We start from the raw sequence: 18,634 nt of genomic DNA, 5'->3' as shown, positions 1-18,634 counted from the left end.
ATAAATGAAAAAAAAAGGGGGGGGGGCCTGGTGCAAAGCTCTAAAAGAATAACGATCATGAGAATAAAAGTGCGACCTCAAAGTCAAAAAATAAAATAAATAATAATTTCACCCTCGAGTTGAAGTGAAATCGATGTTAAGGAGCAACACTTGGTGTCTACCTAGTGTTGAAATCTTTTCTCAAAGTGTCTGCAATAAGCGGCGAGTGATGGACTCAGGCCGGACTTTTGCTAGCGCAACTTACCCACTCCCACCTCGGGGAGGTAGTGACGAAAAATAACAATAGGGAACTCTTTTGAGGCTCCGTAATTGGAAAGAGTACACTTCAAATCCTTTAACGAGAATCTATTGGAGGGCAAGTCTGGTGCCAGCAGCCGCGGTAATTCTAGCTCCACTAGCGTATACATGTATTAAAGTTGTTGCCATTAAAAAGCTTGTAGTTGGATCTAGGGCAGGGGTGGGCAATTAATTTTCCCAAGGGGCCGCATGAGAAACTGGGATGGTTCGAGAGGGCCGGACTTATATAGTTAACTCAGTGTTACCCAATACTGTATATATAGTATATATACTGGCGGGCGGGCCGGTCAGAGACAGGAGGCCCGCGGGCCGGCGTTTGCCCAGGTCTGATCTAGGGCAATGGGCGTGCGGTCCGTCTCGCGACGGTCACTGTGTGAAGCCGGGGTGGGCGGGGCCCTTTGCGGGGTCCCTTTGCGGGGTCGCGTTCGTTCTTTGGTGTCCCATCTTCCGTTCATCTCCGGTCTCTCCATCCATGGTGCTCTTCGCTGAGCGTTATGGGTGGCCGGAACGTTTACTTTGAAGAAATTCGAGTGTTCAAAGCAGGCTTGTCAGCCTGAATAATGGTGCATGAAATAATGGAACAGGACTTCGGTTCTATTTTGCTGCTTTTCGAAACACGAGTTAATGATTAAGAGGGACAGACGGGGTCATCCGTACTGCAGTGTTGGAGGTGAAATCCTTGGATCATCGCAAGACGAACAACTGCGAAAGCATTTGCCAAGCATATTTTAATTAGTCAAGAACAATGGAAAAAATTCTTTATGAGACGTCATGTTATCCAACGAGAGCCAATGGTCTGTGCATAATACAAAATTTAACAGTTGAGAAACACATGAAATTTGTAGGTTATGCAAGTGGGATCTATCTTGGATATATATATATCCATGGAACCTATCCAAGACACACGTGGGTTACCTGAGAAACACAAGGGTAGGATAAGGGTTCCGCGTTTGTTCCCCCCCACCCCTAGGTAAAATAAACATTATTAAGCCTTTTTGCACGTTTGCCATGGCTTCACAGACCTTTTTGCCCCGCCCCATCGGATACATGGGACCCAGATGTCCCCCATCTTCCTTTACTGCTAGGGCAGGTCATTATATTGTCACATGATCTGGCAGTCCGTTGCACCCTAGAACGTGAGGTGCACATTTACAGCTGCATTAATGGAATGTGGTAGGAGGAAACACCGAAATACGATTCTGGAAGCGGACCCCGTGTAGAGAAAGTTGCAGGACGCCTGGACACAGTAGCCAAAGCTGACAACATATCCTGGCACTATACTCAGTCCTCGGCCTCAAAACTTTAAGCAAACGTCTGTGCCAGCGCTCGCCTGCTTGTCACACAGTGACGGGCGTGACCTGTCTGATGGTGACAAGCTTGACCTGTCACGCACACGTATAGTTCCCCGGCTGTCTCAGCCTCGACCGCCCCCTCCCCGAGCTGAGAAGACAGGCACATCCCTGACGCCTGTCCTCGCTTGCAGTTTGCACAAACCTCTTGGCACGCTTCATGGGAGGACAAGCTTGGTAATTGTTGTTGTTGTGTGTGGACTGCTTCTCATTAGCTGCTGCCCACCCAGCTCAGATCGTCGTCTCTGCTGGTCCTCGCCATCACAGGACGAGAGTTAGAATGTTTTGCGGGGCAGCGGTATCTGCTTGATGTAACAAGTGGACAGGCGACAACATAGTCCACACCTCTGTGGGTCTCAGCTTCGTGCAGTTTTCATGCTTTGACCGTTACATGGCGCCTTGGCTTCGTCACAAAAACGTTTCAGCTAGAAGAGCTTTTCATGAGCATGAAATGAGGTGAGCAGTGGTATTTATTTAGTTTGAGGCGCACCTTGACTTTAGACAACTTTATTCCTGATGTAGTTACACCAGCAATTTTTATATGTAACTGATGTACGTAATGCTGTATTCTAGAAAGTTCTTGTTGTGGGGTTTCAGCATTGAGGAGATGTGTAACTTAATAAAAATGTTTATTAGTTTGTTAAATATGTATGTAGCTCTACTGATAGCCTTCGCATTTGCGTATTTCTGTTCATGTTTTGAGTGTGTATCTGTGCTGATGCTTCTTGCTAGAGATCCTGTAGACATGAAATATTTTCTCTGCAGGTTAGGGAAAGTAAGTAGTGTTTTTACCTAGTGTTTATAGGCTAATCGCTTCGCTGCTTCTCAAAGTGTAGAAGGTTACAAACTAGTCATGCTTCCAATCATAAAATATATTATTACAAATGAGTTTAAAATACTAACATTTCCTCGGAAAAAGTGTTTAAACTTGGATGCTGCGTTGCTATGGTTTATAGCGCGGTGTGACAGATGATGTTGAATTGTTGCTTCGTCCCTCGCGGCGTGACTGTGGTGAGAGACAAGTGGGTCTCGTAATAAAGATCAAAGGAAGAAAGAGGAAGAAAGTTTACAAAATATTGGTAGTTTTCTCGCACATTGTGTGTGTGGAAGCGTGCTTGTGGTGAGTGTTTGTGGATGGTGTATGTCTGTGGCCGAAAGTGGCTGTGGTGTGTCTGTGTGTACATAACCGAGTGCAACACGGCTCAGATTTATGATACAGTGGAACCTCGGTTAACGAACTTAATCCGTTCTGGAAAACTGTTCGTTATCCGAAATGTTCGTTATCCGAAACAATTTTTTCCATAAGAAATAAAGGAAATAGATTTAATTGGTTCCCAGCCCCTGTTGACTCGCTAATATTTGAAAGTTGCAGGCTATATAGGTATTTGTTTTAATGAGAAGAGTTATAATGCAGTTTAAATGAAGTTAAATATAAAAACATTAATGAAAGCATTGAAACATCAGAAAACTTGCCGTTTTGACGGCGTGGATGGAAGCAGGTGTGGTGAGGATGGGGTGGAATTACTGCTTTGATTCCCCCTCCATGAGCACGTGACATTATAAAATCGGGGGTAACCTTTTTCTGTAGCTTTGAGGTTAAAGGAAAAAAACTTGTCCAGTGTCTGTTCCTTCTGTCTTTTTTGTAAAACTCTTCGGTAATACGACATCACATATCCGACAGACGCATGCCACCTTCATACTTTGAAATCATTTCCTTTTTAAATTCATTTGTTGGCCGCTTCCTTGTCATTACCTCACTACTATTAATTGCTCTTAATCTTCTTTGGAATCATGATTGAGGATTATCTTATTAAAATAAAGCACAACAATCACTAAATAAGAAGGATGCGCATAGATAGGGAACGACCGATCGTAACTGTGTCTGGAGCGCGAATGATGACATGATGGTCGGTCACGTGTGGTTCACGTGGCTGTTCGTTATCCGAAATTTTGTTCGCTATCCGAGACAAACTTTTAACGAAATTTTTGTTCGTTAACCGAAATATTCGCTATCCGAGGCGTTCGCTAACCGAGGTTCCACTGTACATGTGTAGAAAATGAGAAATTGTTGGGTAGCAAGTACCTGAAGCATTTAAAAACTTTATTGCAATATGTTTTTTAAACACAATCGTCATGTAAATGAAGACTGACGTATCGTTGGAGAAGCTTTTCTAAAGAGCAAGCATCTGTGTTATTGCTCATACAACAGTTCACGTCGGTTCACAGGTGCAATATAGGTTCTTATTTCGTCATATGGATTTTCTTCTTTCCTGCCATCCCATTGACCCCAACAGTGCGTTAAAGGCGAACAACTTCTGGCCGACAGAATGCAATGGTATCGCCCGTGGGAGGGAAGGTAGGAGTGCACGCGGTGCTGACTACTCAACTAGTGTCCAGTTGTCTCTAGTTACTACCCGGACAACAGGCAGGGTGCAGATCACAGGCACTGCCCACTGGCCTAGCAATAAAATGTCACCCGAAAATTCTCACCCGACCAGTGCTTGCTGTAGGGTCTCAGAGCTGAGCCAAAACGGCTTTAAGACTGAATGTATTCTCCACAAACAAAAATATATAAAGGAGAGAAGGATGAACAGTGCAAATGACATAAACCTAAAGAGAACTGAATGTTCAAACTTTATTATTATTTTTTTTATCTTTCTCTATGTCTCTTATCTTCTTTCTCATAATCAGGGATATCAATATTCGGCTTGTAGTCCGTGCTTACATGTACGGTCTATGTGTGCATTCCACCCAAGTTTTGAGTGCGACGTGCATGTACGCTAGTGTCCACACTGTATTATTAGTATTTTATTTTCCAGTTGTTATGTATACTTTGTTTCTTACACCCTGAATCTGGGAAATGACAGTCTGTGTCCACCTAACAAATTCGATGTCCTTTCTACTAGACTACTTTCTTACCACTATCTGCACGTGGCAGCTACTCATCTACTTCTGGTAAGTAATCTGTAAATGCGAAATGACATCCGAGGCTGGAAACAAGAAAGCAGAGCTTGTATATACACCGCTGTTAGTGTGGCTTTCGTGTGGTTTGTTTCCTTTTGGACAACCCAACCAAAACAAGTAAAGGAGGGAAAAAAAGAGCAACAATAACAACAACAAAATATAATTTGCAACAGAAATTAGTGTAATTTATTTTAAGCTTCAAAAACCTTTCCCCTTCATCTCATGAGTTAAATAACATTACAAGGAATTCAAGGTTTCTTATTGGCAGGTGAAGTACAGGTATGCAAGCAAAATCAGTGGCTGGAGGCACTATCATACATACTGATATATAACAAAGCAAAATCACGAATGGAAACACAAAAATTAACACTGCTACTGATCCTACAATTAATATCGCAGAATAACAAATATGTAAAGTGAATAAGAAACAAATATGTAAAGTGAAAACGATAAAAAAAAAATTCCGTTATATTTTATAACATACGAGTGGGTCTTGCAGTTTTAGACTGGAATGAACATGTCTAGAGAGACAATACATTTGTCGGTGTGGAGCTGTACCGTCGGTTAGAACAATTTTGGTTTTGAAAGTGCAAACATTGATGGTAAATTGTCTCCTCATTCAGCGAAGTCAACGACTGCCGATCCGTGGCAACCGTTTTCTCAAAAATGTATCATTTACATGTCCCAAACTGGCACACTTAGCAATTTTTTTTATTGAATGTGGATAAACCCCGATGTGATGTACGCAAGGTACATTGTTTCACTTACAGAATAACTGTCACCTAGCGGAGACTAGTTAGAGAATACAGACGGTATTGTGTTCGTTAGGACAGCCAAAGATGATGAGCACATGTCGGTCCTAACCCAGACAGTATGTTCAGTTGCAAACTGTTTCACCTCAGCTTTCTTCTAAACGCCAACAGCAAGTACTCTACTGAGAAAGACGTTTTATTGCTCGGGTAGTCAGTACCGCCTGCGATCTCCACCCTGCCTCAGGGTCGGGGTAGCAACTAGGGAAAACTGACCGCTGGTTAAAGTCAGCCCCGTGTACTCCTACCTTCCCTCGCACGGGCGAAACCATTTAAAAAAAAAACCAAACTCCGACGAGTGTGAAAGAAAGGATAATATTGTTCTCATTTGTTTTTCAGGTCAGTGACTACGACCCTGACAGTTTGTTATATGTTGGCGTGGCGCGAGAACCGGAATTAGTGCACGAGACCTGAGCGTGGAATGAGGGCCGCCGTGCCGCCAGCGTCACCAGAGGCCAGATTGTCTCCTGCCACACGCGGACACGCGGCACCGCGCCAGACGCCCGCCCAGCGCTGATGGCCGGCATACTCACCTGCCGACTGTCCACAGGGCCTGCCAGCATGCCTGTAACCAGTTCACAAGCGGCAGAATCAGTACAGAACTTGTGATTACTTACAAGAAGCTTGTGATGGAAGAACTTACTGAAGACTATGACGTCCTGTGTCTCTCTCGTGCAAACCATCGCCTTCCAAAATAGAAGGCAGCAGAAAATCCTTTCCGCTCCTGCCACTGGGAGGAATGGAGCCTTTTTCTGCCATGTGTACCGAGATGATGAGGTCTTTTGATTTAAAAGAAGAATGTAAAGCACGTGCACAACTTGTTTCTTGACCTTCAATAAGCCGACTCACTAAGCCGTTAAGCAGACATTGTAAAATGCAGACACGGAACAGACTAGAAAACAGTTATTTACTTGAATAATATCCCTCCTTCATGAGATGTGTATCACCACCAGTTCAGTGCAGGTTGACAGAAGGGAAGATGTGGCTGCTCCAAATGCTGGCCATGTTCGCACTTCTCCGCTCTTCTCCTTGCCAGCCGCCCGATCCGCGCGGCGCCTCAGCCGCTCCGCCGTCTCTGTCAAGAGCCTCTCTCAGCGATCTGCAGTCGTCGACCTCGTCGATGTTTTCGTCGGACTGTTGTGAGGCCTTGCCAAGTGCCTGTAACTCCCAGGGTCAGTGTTTGCTTGGTGTGTCCAGCTGTACCGTCATGTGCATCTGTGCACACAACCCGTCGATGTCACTGTGCCCCAGGGAGATAAACCGTCTTCTAGGTTTTCTTAATCGTCGAGGTTCTCTGTCGCTTGAATCGGACCAACTACCGACAGGTCCTGACCCAAGTCTAAAACACAGAGACCCAATGGCTGCAGCAGAACCTCATTCTCATGGAGTCACAGGTACCGTCTTCACCACGCCCACACCAGCCGCTCAGGGCGCGCACCCTGCAGATGGAGGTCCGGCTGATGAGGGGAGTGCTAGAGATGTGGTGTGGGAAGCTGGAGGTCAGCTCAAGGAAGACGGAGTTAGCGGGGCGAGTGCACACCGGCCCTCCCTCTCTGATGTTGGTGACGTCGAGGCAGTCACAACGAGTGCAAGCGGAAATGACATCCACATCAACCCTTTCACTCAACAGAATTCCAGCAGCAACGACCACGTTCAGGATAACTCTACCGGTGGTGCGGTGAACCCACGAAGAACTTCCATCTTGCCGTCCCTCAGCGATGACTGGTGCCAGGACTGCGAGTCTGGGGGCCGAAAATGTGTTTTAGGGCTAGGGTTCAAACCTCAGTGTGTGGAGGGCGAGGGTCCTGATCCATGCTTGTCCTTCAACTGCATGCACGGCACTTGCAAAGAATCAGAAGGCAAGTTTAGCTGCGAGTGCGAAAAAAATTGGGTCGGGGTGCGCTGTGAAAAGGAATGTTCGCTTGAGTGTGGCGAACACGGGTACTGCGGACATGCGCAGAACGGAAGCATCGCCTGCATCTGCAACTGGAACTACACGGGCACCTGGTGCAACGACTCGTGGCCAGTCCTCTTCACAGACGAAGGTTGGTCAGCTTTTCTTTCTTCTTCACTCTTTTTTTTCCCATCTGTTCTACCTTTTTAATGCAAGCGAGAGAAAGCAAATATTACAAGCTAAGTAAAAGTGTGTCAAGGTAGAAGAAAAGAAGAAACTGAACATAAGGAGAGATTCTAAAAAGTGTACGTGAAAGTGTCCCTTATCCTGGCCAATCCGTTAAGTGATCCTCTATTCGGTCATTTCAATTAACACCTTTAGGTGGTAGTTGTTGATGTATGAATGTTAGTTGGTGAGAGCCTAATGTAGCAGCCGCCATATTCTGTTGATGAACTTTACTATGGTATTAAAGGAGTGGAAAGATCTGCAAGAAAAAAGAAAGACTGCAGGTCTGTGGAAGAATTGTAATCATGCACACCATGGAGAAGCTTTGAGAAAACACTGTCTCTCATTTCCCTCAACAACAATCACATTCTGTACGAAAAAGTCGGTAACTGGCCTAGTTCATCGCCAGCAGCAGCCCCACCACCACCACCAGCAACAAAAAAAGTACTCCGTAGTCATCACATTGTTATACTTAGCTCTTTCTATCTTCTGCTGTCTTCATCGCCTACAGATGTTGCTTGCTCGGTATTTGTCCTGCTCTGTCTTTCTCAGCAGTTGTGTTTCTGTCGCTTGGTAATTCCCAAGCTGCTTTTTCACCCTTTGTTCTGTTGTCTCTTGTTATTTGCGATTTTTATCCTTTGGTAATTAAAATCTTGTCTGATGGCATTTGTATCGATGTGTTCTCCCAGTAACAACAAGTTAGGCTGCTCTCTTCAAGGAGTTTATAGGTTATTATAAATCGTCAAAATAATAACCGTGTTTAACATCCGTTTAAATCTACTTTAAATTTTGTAATTATTATATTTTAAAACATTGTGCAAGAAAAACAAAAATCGTTGATTATATGTTAGTACAATGAGCATCTTTAATTATTAAGTGTTGAACATTAAGCAGAACCCGGTGGCATGGTTGCCCCGCAAATACCGCTGATTGATGAGACAGACATTTTACTGCAGGCAGACCTCGTGGTTATAGGGCACAGCAGCATCGATACCAGACAGACCCGTCTAGTGGCCTGTTGTTTATGTTTTCAAATAACAGGCTTGATCTTGGTACAAAATAATATATCGCAAAATCTGTTATTCCCACTACAAACCTAACCTCTGAATAAATGCTATAAATATCAGCATCAGTATGCTCAGGATGAGATAAAAAAAAAAACAAAAAAAAAAAAAACCCAACAAAACGCGAACATCACAAATGTACACATATATTTTTACTTTGCCAAGGGGCACTATATCAGTGGTAGAGCCAGAACTTTAGGTTAATTAAGTGTATCCGTAAACATCAGTGACGTCATGGGTTTACTGTAAACATGTTCTGTTTACCAATGTCCCTAGTTAACGTCAGGTGATGACTAGTTGCGACACACACTGAATACTACCTGTGAAAGTCAGGTGATGACTAGTTGCGACACACACTGAATACTACCTGTTAAAGTCAGGTGATTTAAACACCGTAGACTGAGTTGTTCAAATCTACACCCCGCACATTTTCGGGAGAAAGTCTGTTCATTTTCTCTGTAGTGGGAAACTCGTCATTTTGAGGAGCTGTGTGGCTACACACATGGATGTATGTCTAGTCGGCTCATTACCCTGAGAACGTCAAGACCAAGCTAAGGAATGCATGTTTATAACAGCGGCGCTCGATTTATAGCTACACACCTCGCCCATTAAGGCTTTTACATAATTGGAGGATTTTGCATGTGTACAATTTAGCTTAAAGCTTGGAAATTTGTTTTGGTGAAAAGATAGTATATAACATTTCTTGAGTATGGAGTTAAAAAATAATAACGTGTTGTACATCTACATAACAACGTGTTGTATATCATATCTACATAATAACGTGTTGTATATCATATTTACATAATAACGTGTTGTATATCATATCTACATAATAACTTGTTGTATATCATATCTACATAATAACGTGTTGTATATCTACATTATAATATGCTGTTTATGATATCTACATAACAACATGTTGTATATTGAGCTGAGTGTCGTCTGGCCTGTGTCACGATATCACCTTCGTCACGCACCATTTGGAAACGACCGACGACAAAGATGAAGTTGCAGATGGGGTCGTGACAACAGACATGAAAGACCAGCCGGCAAAATGTCTCTAGCAAATATTAACTATAGATATTTGGAAGCTTCGCGACCTGTTAACTGTCGTGTTCATAATGAACGAAGTATGATACATGTGCTGAGAGTTGGTACTTTTATTACACATTGTCACTGCGTGCAAAACAAGGAATAAATATATCAGCATATGGTAATAATATTTTTACTTGTCGGTGATGACATGAAAATAATTTTGTCAAACACGGCTATATTTTTCTAGTTTTCTTGACGGGTTCAGATTAAAAAAAACTTTTGCAACGAGATGATTGAGTTGCTAAGGTTGCAGACCACACGCACTTTAGCAATCTGTTTTGTGGGCAGAGAAGCAGGATTTCAGAGTAAAGATATAGGTAAAAAATGTTCCCTGAATCAGCATCGGTCAGCCGTAGTCCTCTTCGTCTGGCGTGGCACAAATGGCATGACCGTGCCAGTCCATGTGCTACAGTGAGCAGTAGTCACTCCGCATCATGGTTGACTTACTTTTTGCTGGCTTACTGCAGATGCTGATATTTGCAACAGAGTCTAAATGAGAGTCGGCCTCGCAAGCCTCGTGTCGACATTCCAGGTGAAATATGAGACAGCGCGAGGGCGTGTGGACACGAGGCTCGGCAAGTCTCCTCTTGTATTTGTGCGCGAGATTTACTGCCAGCCGACAGCCCGCTGTTCACTGTTCACTGCACAAGATTAAGTGCAGAGGGGCTGCTGTTCACTGCACACCACGCATGCGACTGTCAGAGGAAAAGCTCTGGGGCTGCAGAATGTGCTTGTACATATAACCTGCACATAAATTATTTTAACACCACGACAACATTTTACAACGATAATAGCAAAATAAAGAAAACCTTGTATAAGTCATTTCCTCTGTGGACAACAGTGCGATCATTCGCTCGAGCAGCACGAAAAGTAAATAAAGTTACAGGCGAGGCAAAAGGAGAGGAATGGAGAGATGGTGAGAAAAGTAGGAGACAAGCAACTACAAAAAATATTTATGTAAGAACACTTTTTAAGAAGCAGAAAAGCTTGGCTTTGCTTGTAAATCACATTTAAACAGTTCTCCAACAAAAACATGAGAATGAAGAAAATGTGCAGACACATTGTAGTGCAGCATTTCAGCATAAAACAGTTGTAAAATATCCTGGAGTAGAGGTTGTTCACCTGGTTAACCTGTTTAACATACTCTCCTATGATACATACGTAAGCATTACTGGAGACAGAGGGTGTTAACACGTCGCCTGCATTGTACAACACAAAAATGCGGCAACAAAACAGACTTGTTTTTCATTCCACACAAGGCCAGCAGCTCACAATTTATCAACCCCTGGGACGTCCACAGTGGAACTTGTTTTGCAGCCCTCAAAAATAACTTGTGACTGCTCTCAATATTCTTGACAAAATCTTGTGGTCCATTTCATGCATTGAGAAAGTGCTAGCAATATTTCCCATATAACTTTTCAGAGACAAAACCTGAGTCCTCGTATTAGGATAATTAGCAAGACATCAAACAGACTACAGAGTGTAAACAGACTATAAACATCTCTTTAACAGACGGGTTTCTCGTGAGTTTAACATACAGATAAGTCTGCGCGTGTATGTGCACGCATACAAGTCTACACCAAGTACTTATCCTAATCAAATTTTAGGTAATGCTTCTAATGTATATGTAAAGGTCCTAGACTATGTTTGGTTCATTTATTTTCCCCTTAATGTTAATGTTACCCACGAAACGCTTATGTTGTAATGAATTATTGGAGAAGCAATAACTAAATTTCCCACTCATGGTTGACGTAAAATAATTAAAAATTTAAAAAGGACTGGTTTAATTTGCGATATATGTATATATGTCTGTTGGTAAGTTGACTACCAGGTTATATTGTTTATCTTTATGTTAGTACCTTCTCTCTCTCTCACTTTATCCTTCTAAAACCTGGCTGATGTAGACTATAGAAAGCGTGTGTTGTTGCAGGGTCTGGGCGGACGGGGGAGTCGCTGACCGTGTGGCAGGTGGCAGCCGGGTGTCTGGGTGTCGTAGCTGTGCTGTTGGTGCTCCTGGTGCTGCTGGCATACGTCACGTGGCGCTGGCAGTGGCTGCCCATGCGCAAACTGGTTCACTACTTCCAGCAGTATGAAGAGGACGGTAAGTCACTTGAAACCCTGAGGTCCACTACCTCCAGCACACAGACAGGATGCCAAGTCCTGGCATTGTGAGGCCCTGTGGGGAGGTCAAAGCCTTAGTGAAGAGTTGTGAGTCGCTAGGCTTTGCTCAGCCAAAGACGATAAGACAGGCTTTGTGTATTATTGCCTTTTCTCAGGCTGAGAACCATGGATTTGTATTTTCCAAATAGACAATAAAACAGATTTATATGAAAGAACAACAGCTACAAGAAAAGAATAGTTTAAACTACCCGGGAGGTCCTCTGTCCAAAAATTCGTAAGATTCTTTTTTTTTTTTAAAAAGGACGAGCCAGACATGTTCACTGTTCATATATTTGATTAGAAAGCCTACAGCCCAGACTAGTAGTCTCCTGATCTCGTGACTGTAAGGGTCATTGTGAGCTCCCTGAAGATATCCCTCTCTTTTGACAATACTGACAAATGATGATAGCATCACAGATATAGCGTGACCATAATGGCAAATACAGAGCAGGTATCGTGACTGAACTGCTTGTCACAGGCAGACAACGGGGCACAGGGCAAGGGACTGCCTGTCTTGCACACTGTGACAGGTACAATCACCGTTGTAGGCGAGAAGCTACTAATGTCTACACGGTAAGTTAGAGCAGCCATGCTGAAAGGAAGCTGACAGACGGACGACATCAAGACATGGTCTCTTACTCAGCTGCTAGCACCGAGAGGCAGGCTTGGGCAGGTCCTGCTGCAAGTCACGACTGACTTTATTTTACTTGCAGAAATCCAGAAACATTCACTGTGGTAGAATTGGTGCCTAGTGTTTCTCTGGGGTAGATGCGCTTGCCAAATAGTTTTAAATGGTTTAGAAGTATTCAGCACTGGGTTAGACATGATGGGCAACAGGGTAAGTACTTCACGGGGCTAGGAGCTTTTGGCAAGTAAGCAAATACTTCATTGAGTTACACGTATGTTTGGATGGTATACATATTAGAACAGCAGGTTGTAGGTTTTATGTATGCTGTAACATCTCTAGTATGTCACAGTACAGCTGCGTGTTTAGTAACATCTCTGGTATGTCACAGTACAGCTGCGTGTTTAGTAACATCTCTAGTATGTCACAGTACAGCTGCGTGTTTAGTAACATCTCTGGAATGTCACAGTACAGCTGCGTGTTTAGTAACATCTCTGGTATGTCGGCAGTTCAGCCAGGCGAATGACGGTGATGACAGGTAACGTGGGGGGATGTATGGCGACGGTGGTTAATGCCCCATAAAGTGGCCAAAACATTCAGACAATGTTTACAAGTACACGGACTGTTTTTCTGTTAGTCCTCCTCTCTCTTCCCTTACGTACAGTAAGTTCTCCCTCACTGACAGTCAGTCTGTACCAAACCAATCTTGATGCTCGGTGGTGTGTCTCTTGTCAGCCCTCCAAGATTGATACTAGTGCTAGTTGTCGGCGGGGGCAATGTGCTGCTGATGTCTGTGCTGAGTCCTTGGTGATACAGTCGCATCGCTCCTTAACTGTCAAGCCTCCATCACTGAGAACTGGATGTGTTCACATGGCTTCCTCGCACCCAGCACATGGCCTGAGACATTTTGTTATGGATTCAATGTCACGACATATTTCTCATTTCTGTTGCTCAGCTTTTTCTGCCATACTTCAGATTAGTTCTGCAAGATTTTAGGGCACAGGCAAAGCAGCTAAAGCGTTAATTTATTCCTTTGTCCAGTAAAAGGTAGACATTGCAGCCCTATGCTCCACTGGGGGCAACTACGAACAAGAATAAGAAATGGTAGACATGCCACAGAAGTGGAGAAAAATATTTACAGTTACAGTAATCGAAATCAAGGCACTCAGGAAGGGTTTTAAAACACTCTGAAATTCGTGGGGTGTGTTTATGTGTGTGTGAGAGGGGCGGGGTAAGTGAGAGAAAGAGATCAGACTGATTTTTCCAGAGGGAAGCTAGACAAGTAGTTGGTTTCATAACTGGGCCTTGTTTCTGAGAGCAAATTGAAGAGACTTTCAGTTGGCAAGAAACTGTACTTTTAAACAGAAGATAGTTTGTGATGGCTCCATTGCAGCAAACAGTATGTGACAGCTGTAGTTTCAAATGACAAGTAGTTGTTACCACTGTCGTTGTTTCAGACGGCAAAGAGTTCGACGCCTTTGTGTCCTACAAGTCGACGGCGCGGGACGAGAAGTTCGTGTTGCAGCAGCTGTATCCGCGCCTGGAGAAAGATCTCGACTTCAAACTGTGCTTGCACTTCAGGGACTTCCCGCCAGGAGAAAGTGAGCAGCAGTGTAGTCAGAATGTCAGTGGAGAGTGTCATTTTAAACAAACTTAAATAACTTGGGTGTTCAGATCATCTAAACTAAAAATCTGTATTTAAAATGCAAATAACAGGTGAGGTTACAGATAGTCTGTTACAGGATGCATTTATAGTAGCTGTTTAGAACCGTTTTTACCTGCCACCATTACATATTTACAATTATTCTAGTTTAGAAAGTAGTTTATTTAAAACAAGTAGCTGATCAGTTAAACACGCTGAACTTCTGTTCAAGTGACGACAAATGTGTATAGTATACTGCACTTTTCTCTTTAGCAATTTTGGTAACGGATGTGGTTGTATGGGTGTACGACTTCTGCGGTGATACGAAAACACAATCCTACATTCTGCCGGTGGACATCAAATTGTCCATTTTAATTACCATTTTCTGGTAAAGTTATTTATAATTTTTTTACGGAATAATAAATTTTTTTAAGGCTGGGTAATCTCAAATACAGCATCGTTCTGGCGCAGCTTCACACACACACAAACCTTTCTACTGTGATAGTCAGTAAAAGGTCAAAATATCAGCAGAAACATCTTCACTGAAGGATAAAATACAGTCAGTATTCCATCAGTGTCAATGAAAGTTTCTCAAACTGGCAACAGCTGATAGAGTGTACACTCGGTCGTCTGTTACTGTCGAATTAATGTGCTTTTGTTTCTGTGTACAAGTATTTTATCTGTGTAAACTAAAGTCAATGGGTGCTGGATACACGCACACTTCTTTGTGGCTTCAGTGTCCAATCATAAAAATCCAACAAAATCATTGTGATAGTATTGGTAGCACCGAAGTGCCCTGTAAGTAATGGTGACTGAGCGATCGGAGGCTAGCTGTCCTCCACACATGTTTTGATGAAGCCTCATGAACCACTCAGTCGCGATGAGCTGATATCAAAACACTAAGAAGTAAAACCCAGAGTTTGAAGTGAAGTTTTCATGCATGCATAATTTTATGAAATCATCCATACTGGCACAGAACTTCACGAGGTTCTTAAAACTACCCCACTCTCTTCTTGCCCATTGTCATAATCGGACACGACCTCGATGACAGCTTCATCTATTTGTGAAGGTCGTGTAGACAAAGCGAGGTCGACATTTCGCTGGAGTGTGCGAGGGAATGGAATAAATGTGACGGTTAAAGATTCTGTTTGTTTTTGTTCAGGGTATGCAGCGAGATCTTGACAGATGGAAGTTTTCCACTAATATTTTTGAGTAGTCACTGAATGTGACAAATCATCAGATAGAACTGTAAACAATTCAGATTAAATGAGTAGCTTTACCTTGTGTCACCTTGTTTACTCTCTGTAAAATTTTATTTTTTCGACAAAGATTGATCGACTTAATCAAACGTGACATAGCTGCTAAAAGAGATCAGAGTAGAAGAGATGGAAGCCGTATGAATAATGCAGATTTCTCATCCACATACATAATTCATTGCTTACCTCGTCACACTCCTGTGTCAAACATAAGCTTGTGGAAGCCATGTTCGAGGAACGCCTTTGACGCGAAAGCTTTCAATCTCTGTCTCTGTGATGCAAGTCGTCCTCTGCCATTAATGATTCTCGTGTCCCCCATTCCACCCTGCTGAAGGTTGTCTCCTCTCCTAACTCCACCTGACGTCACTGAACAAGTTTCACTTGTTGCCGAGTGCAGGCGGAGTCTGTCCTCGCCAATATGTCGCCGCACTGTGGCGCCTGTCACTAATTTTTACAAGTTCACTCTGTCTGATGTTAGTGTTGCTTTCAAAAACAGAACAATTAATGTTTTGGGGAGAGATTATATATTTGATAATGAATATCTCTTTCTAAATTTACAAAAAGAATCGTGTTCTGTTTGTCACAAGAGAACAGACGCTGTACGTCACACTACGTGCTTTTGTATTTGTCATTGTTGTCGCATTACGTCACTTAGTACACATGCATATGTTGTAGCCGTTGTTGGCACGTTACGTCATGTAGTACGCTTACACATGTAGCTATTAATGTCATATTACGTGTAGTCACATTGTAGCTATTGTTGTTACATTACGTCACATAGTAAGCCTGTGTTTACTAAAGTTACTAATGTTTAGTTACGTCACACTAGTTACATAGTATAAGCGTGTAGATGTTGTAGCCATTAATGTCACACAGTACGTCTTGCAGGTTGTAGTCGTTACTGTCATTTTACGTCACAGATTACGCTTGGGCATGTTGTAGCCATCATTGTCACATTACGTCACATTCTGCTCATGTGTATGTTGCAGCCATTGCTGACAACATCATCCATGCCATCGAGAACAGCAGACGCACCATTATGGTTCTCTCCCCTGCCTACGTGCAGAGCGAGTGGTGCCGCCTGGAGTACCAGAAGGCGCAACATGAGATGCTGAAGCTAAAGCACAAGATCATCCCAGTGGTTCTGGAGGACGTGGACCACGTGAGTTTTGTGGACAAGAACCTCAAGAACATTCTCGACACTGTCACCTACATCAAATGGCCCGGCCCTGACGACTCCAAAAGGACGGAGAAGTTCTGGAAATTGGTGGAACTGAGCATGCCCAAGAAAAAGAACGACTACACTCGCTCGCTTAGTTCTACCGGAAGTTGCTCCAGTGAGCATCCTTTGACGTCGGTGTCGGCCGCGTGCTTCAACACCATCGTGGACAGCATGTCGGACTCACTGTCCCCGCAGCGCAGCCTCTCGTTGTGCTCCAGCTCGGAGGGCACCGAGGTGGACAACGACAAGGACGAGACGGGCAACGAGGGGCCAAAAGATGACAGCTCTTCAGACTCTGAAGGCGACCAGTCCGATCAGCCCTCCATTGACGAGAAGCTGGTCGGGGCGTGGAGCAGAAATCACGTGACGAGTGATGATCACATCGTGGAGATACGGGAGATTTCGGAGGACGTCGTGAGAGTGACTCCACTGAAGCCCGCCAAGTCTGTGCACTTGCTGACGTGTGCCTCCGCCTCACCAACGAGTCTCTAACGTTAACGTGTGGATTTCTTTCACAACGACAGTTCATCATAATTCTCTCGTTCAGAGCACTCCAGCTCCCACCCCATCCACAATCCTTCTCAATCTGTGTGCGTGTTTACATTTTGGGGTGTACTGATAACTGATCATCACTTCTTTTCTTTAAAGTGAACAAAGTAAATGAAACTAGATAATATTTTTCAAAATAATTCTAAATATAGCAGTCTGAGAGGACTGATCAAATAAAGTGGAACTCATTTGTGGTTGTGAGGTGGTAAACTGAACATTTCGCTTTGCTAGCGTCAGCATCGACGGGTAAAGACCGACCTCAGACACAGACGGTAGCACTGTTACTAACAGTCAGGAATGAAACAGTGGCAGCATTGACAGATTATCCACATCGTCAGCCTGTGACATACACTGTCTCCCATAGGCTGCATGGTGATAACTGAGGGCACAAAAGGTCAGACTATATAACTATATTCAGACTGTCATGGCTGCAACCTCCATATTTTCGTGTGTAAATGTTTCGACATCGCCACATCAGAAGGAAGATTGATCGAGCTCAATGAGCGTGTGATATTGTTTTATTACTTAATGTTCTCTCGTCAATACATAATATGTCTCTCTTTCTGTGCGCGGACTGAAGTGCAACTTCGTATATCGCTGCATAGGTATGAAAATATGTCAGTAGATATACATGATGCCTGCTTATGTGTACACCATACAGCTGTGCGGGGACCTTTTGTACCTGTACAGTTGGAGTCGTCAGACTACATTGAGAGCTGATGAGCACTCTCAGCCTCAGGTGTTGCTAGCAAAGTACAAGACTACTCCTCTGCCCTGCTCTGTCATGTTCTCCAGAAAACCATGGTTACCATGCGCGACAGTTCTCTCCCTGACTTCCAGCTTTTCTGACCAATGCTCTGTACTATACTGATGTAAGCTATGTGTTCTTTTGCTTAGTCCCATAGTCTTGCTGTATGAAACGTGAGTTACCTCCTTTGCTCTAGCAGCATTAGCACCGAGTTATCTGCCCCTAGAACTGCGCGCTTATCTCCCATACATGTTCTTCTATACACTGGAGATTCTCCACGTTAGGAGGCTAGGCTCCTACAGCACGGGATCGCTCAGGATTAGTTACTTCGCACTTAAATGGCTAAAAATCATATTCTATCCAAATATTTGTATCTCAAACTTTTGTCCAGATTGTAAAGTGTTACAATGGGGGCTAATAAATGATAATCGAAAGTTGTTACGCCGTGCAGTCTTTGCTGAGATGATGGGATGGCTGAAAACACTCCTAATAAAGCTCGCCTCAGTTGTCCAATTAGCGCGACAATGACTCTGGGGGATACATCATCGTCAGATCGTCACTTGAGTGGCCTACAGGTGGTGGACATAGAAAGCACGCCCAATGAATCATGCTGTGATTCGGATTTAAAAAAATGAAGAGGATGTTATGCGGAGTGGCCCTGCTAAAACTTTTCTGTCAAGGGTGACTGATGAAAACAAGAGGTGGGAGGGGCAGGGCACAACACATGCATGGCTG

At 43.6% G+C, this 18,634-nt stretch overlaps 1 protein-coding gene across 1 annotated transcript; it reads left to right on the top strand.

Moving 5' to 3' along the window:
* The first annotated feature begins 67 nt into the window (after nucleotides 1-67).
* LOC112573849 lies at nucleotides 68-18,336 on the top strand. The gene is made up of 5 exons (XM_025254493.1): nucleotides 68-2,102; nucleotides 5,759-7,464; nucleotides 11,628-11,798; nucleotides 13,940-14,083; nucleotides 16,370-18,336. Exons 2-5 carry the CDS (start codon nucleotides 6,351-6,353, stop codon nucleotides 17,092-17,094), a joined length of 2,154 nt encoding a protein of 717 aa, XP_025110278.1. The 5' UTR covers nucleotides 68-2,102; nucleotides 5,759-6,350; the 3' UTR covers nucleotides 17,095-18,336.
* The last annotated feature ends 298 nt before the right edge of the window (nucleotides 18,337-18,634 follow it).

The sequence above is a fragment of the Pomacea canaliculata genome, linkage group LG10 (assembly GCF_003073045.1).
Source record: "Pomacea canaliculata isolate SZHN2017 linkage group LG10, ASM307304v1, whole genome shotgun sequence".
NCBI lineage: Eukaryota > Metazoa > Mollusca > Gastropoda > Architaenioglossa > Ampullariidae > Pomacea > Pomacea canaliculata.
The sequence above is the reverse complement of the archived record's forward strand: the minus strand, read 5'-3'. Positions and strand labels throughout refer to the sequence as shown.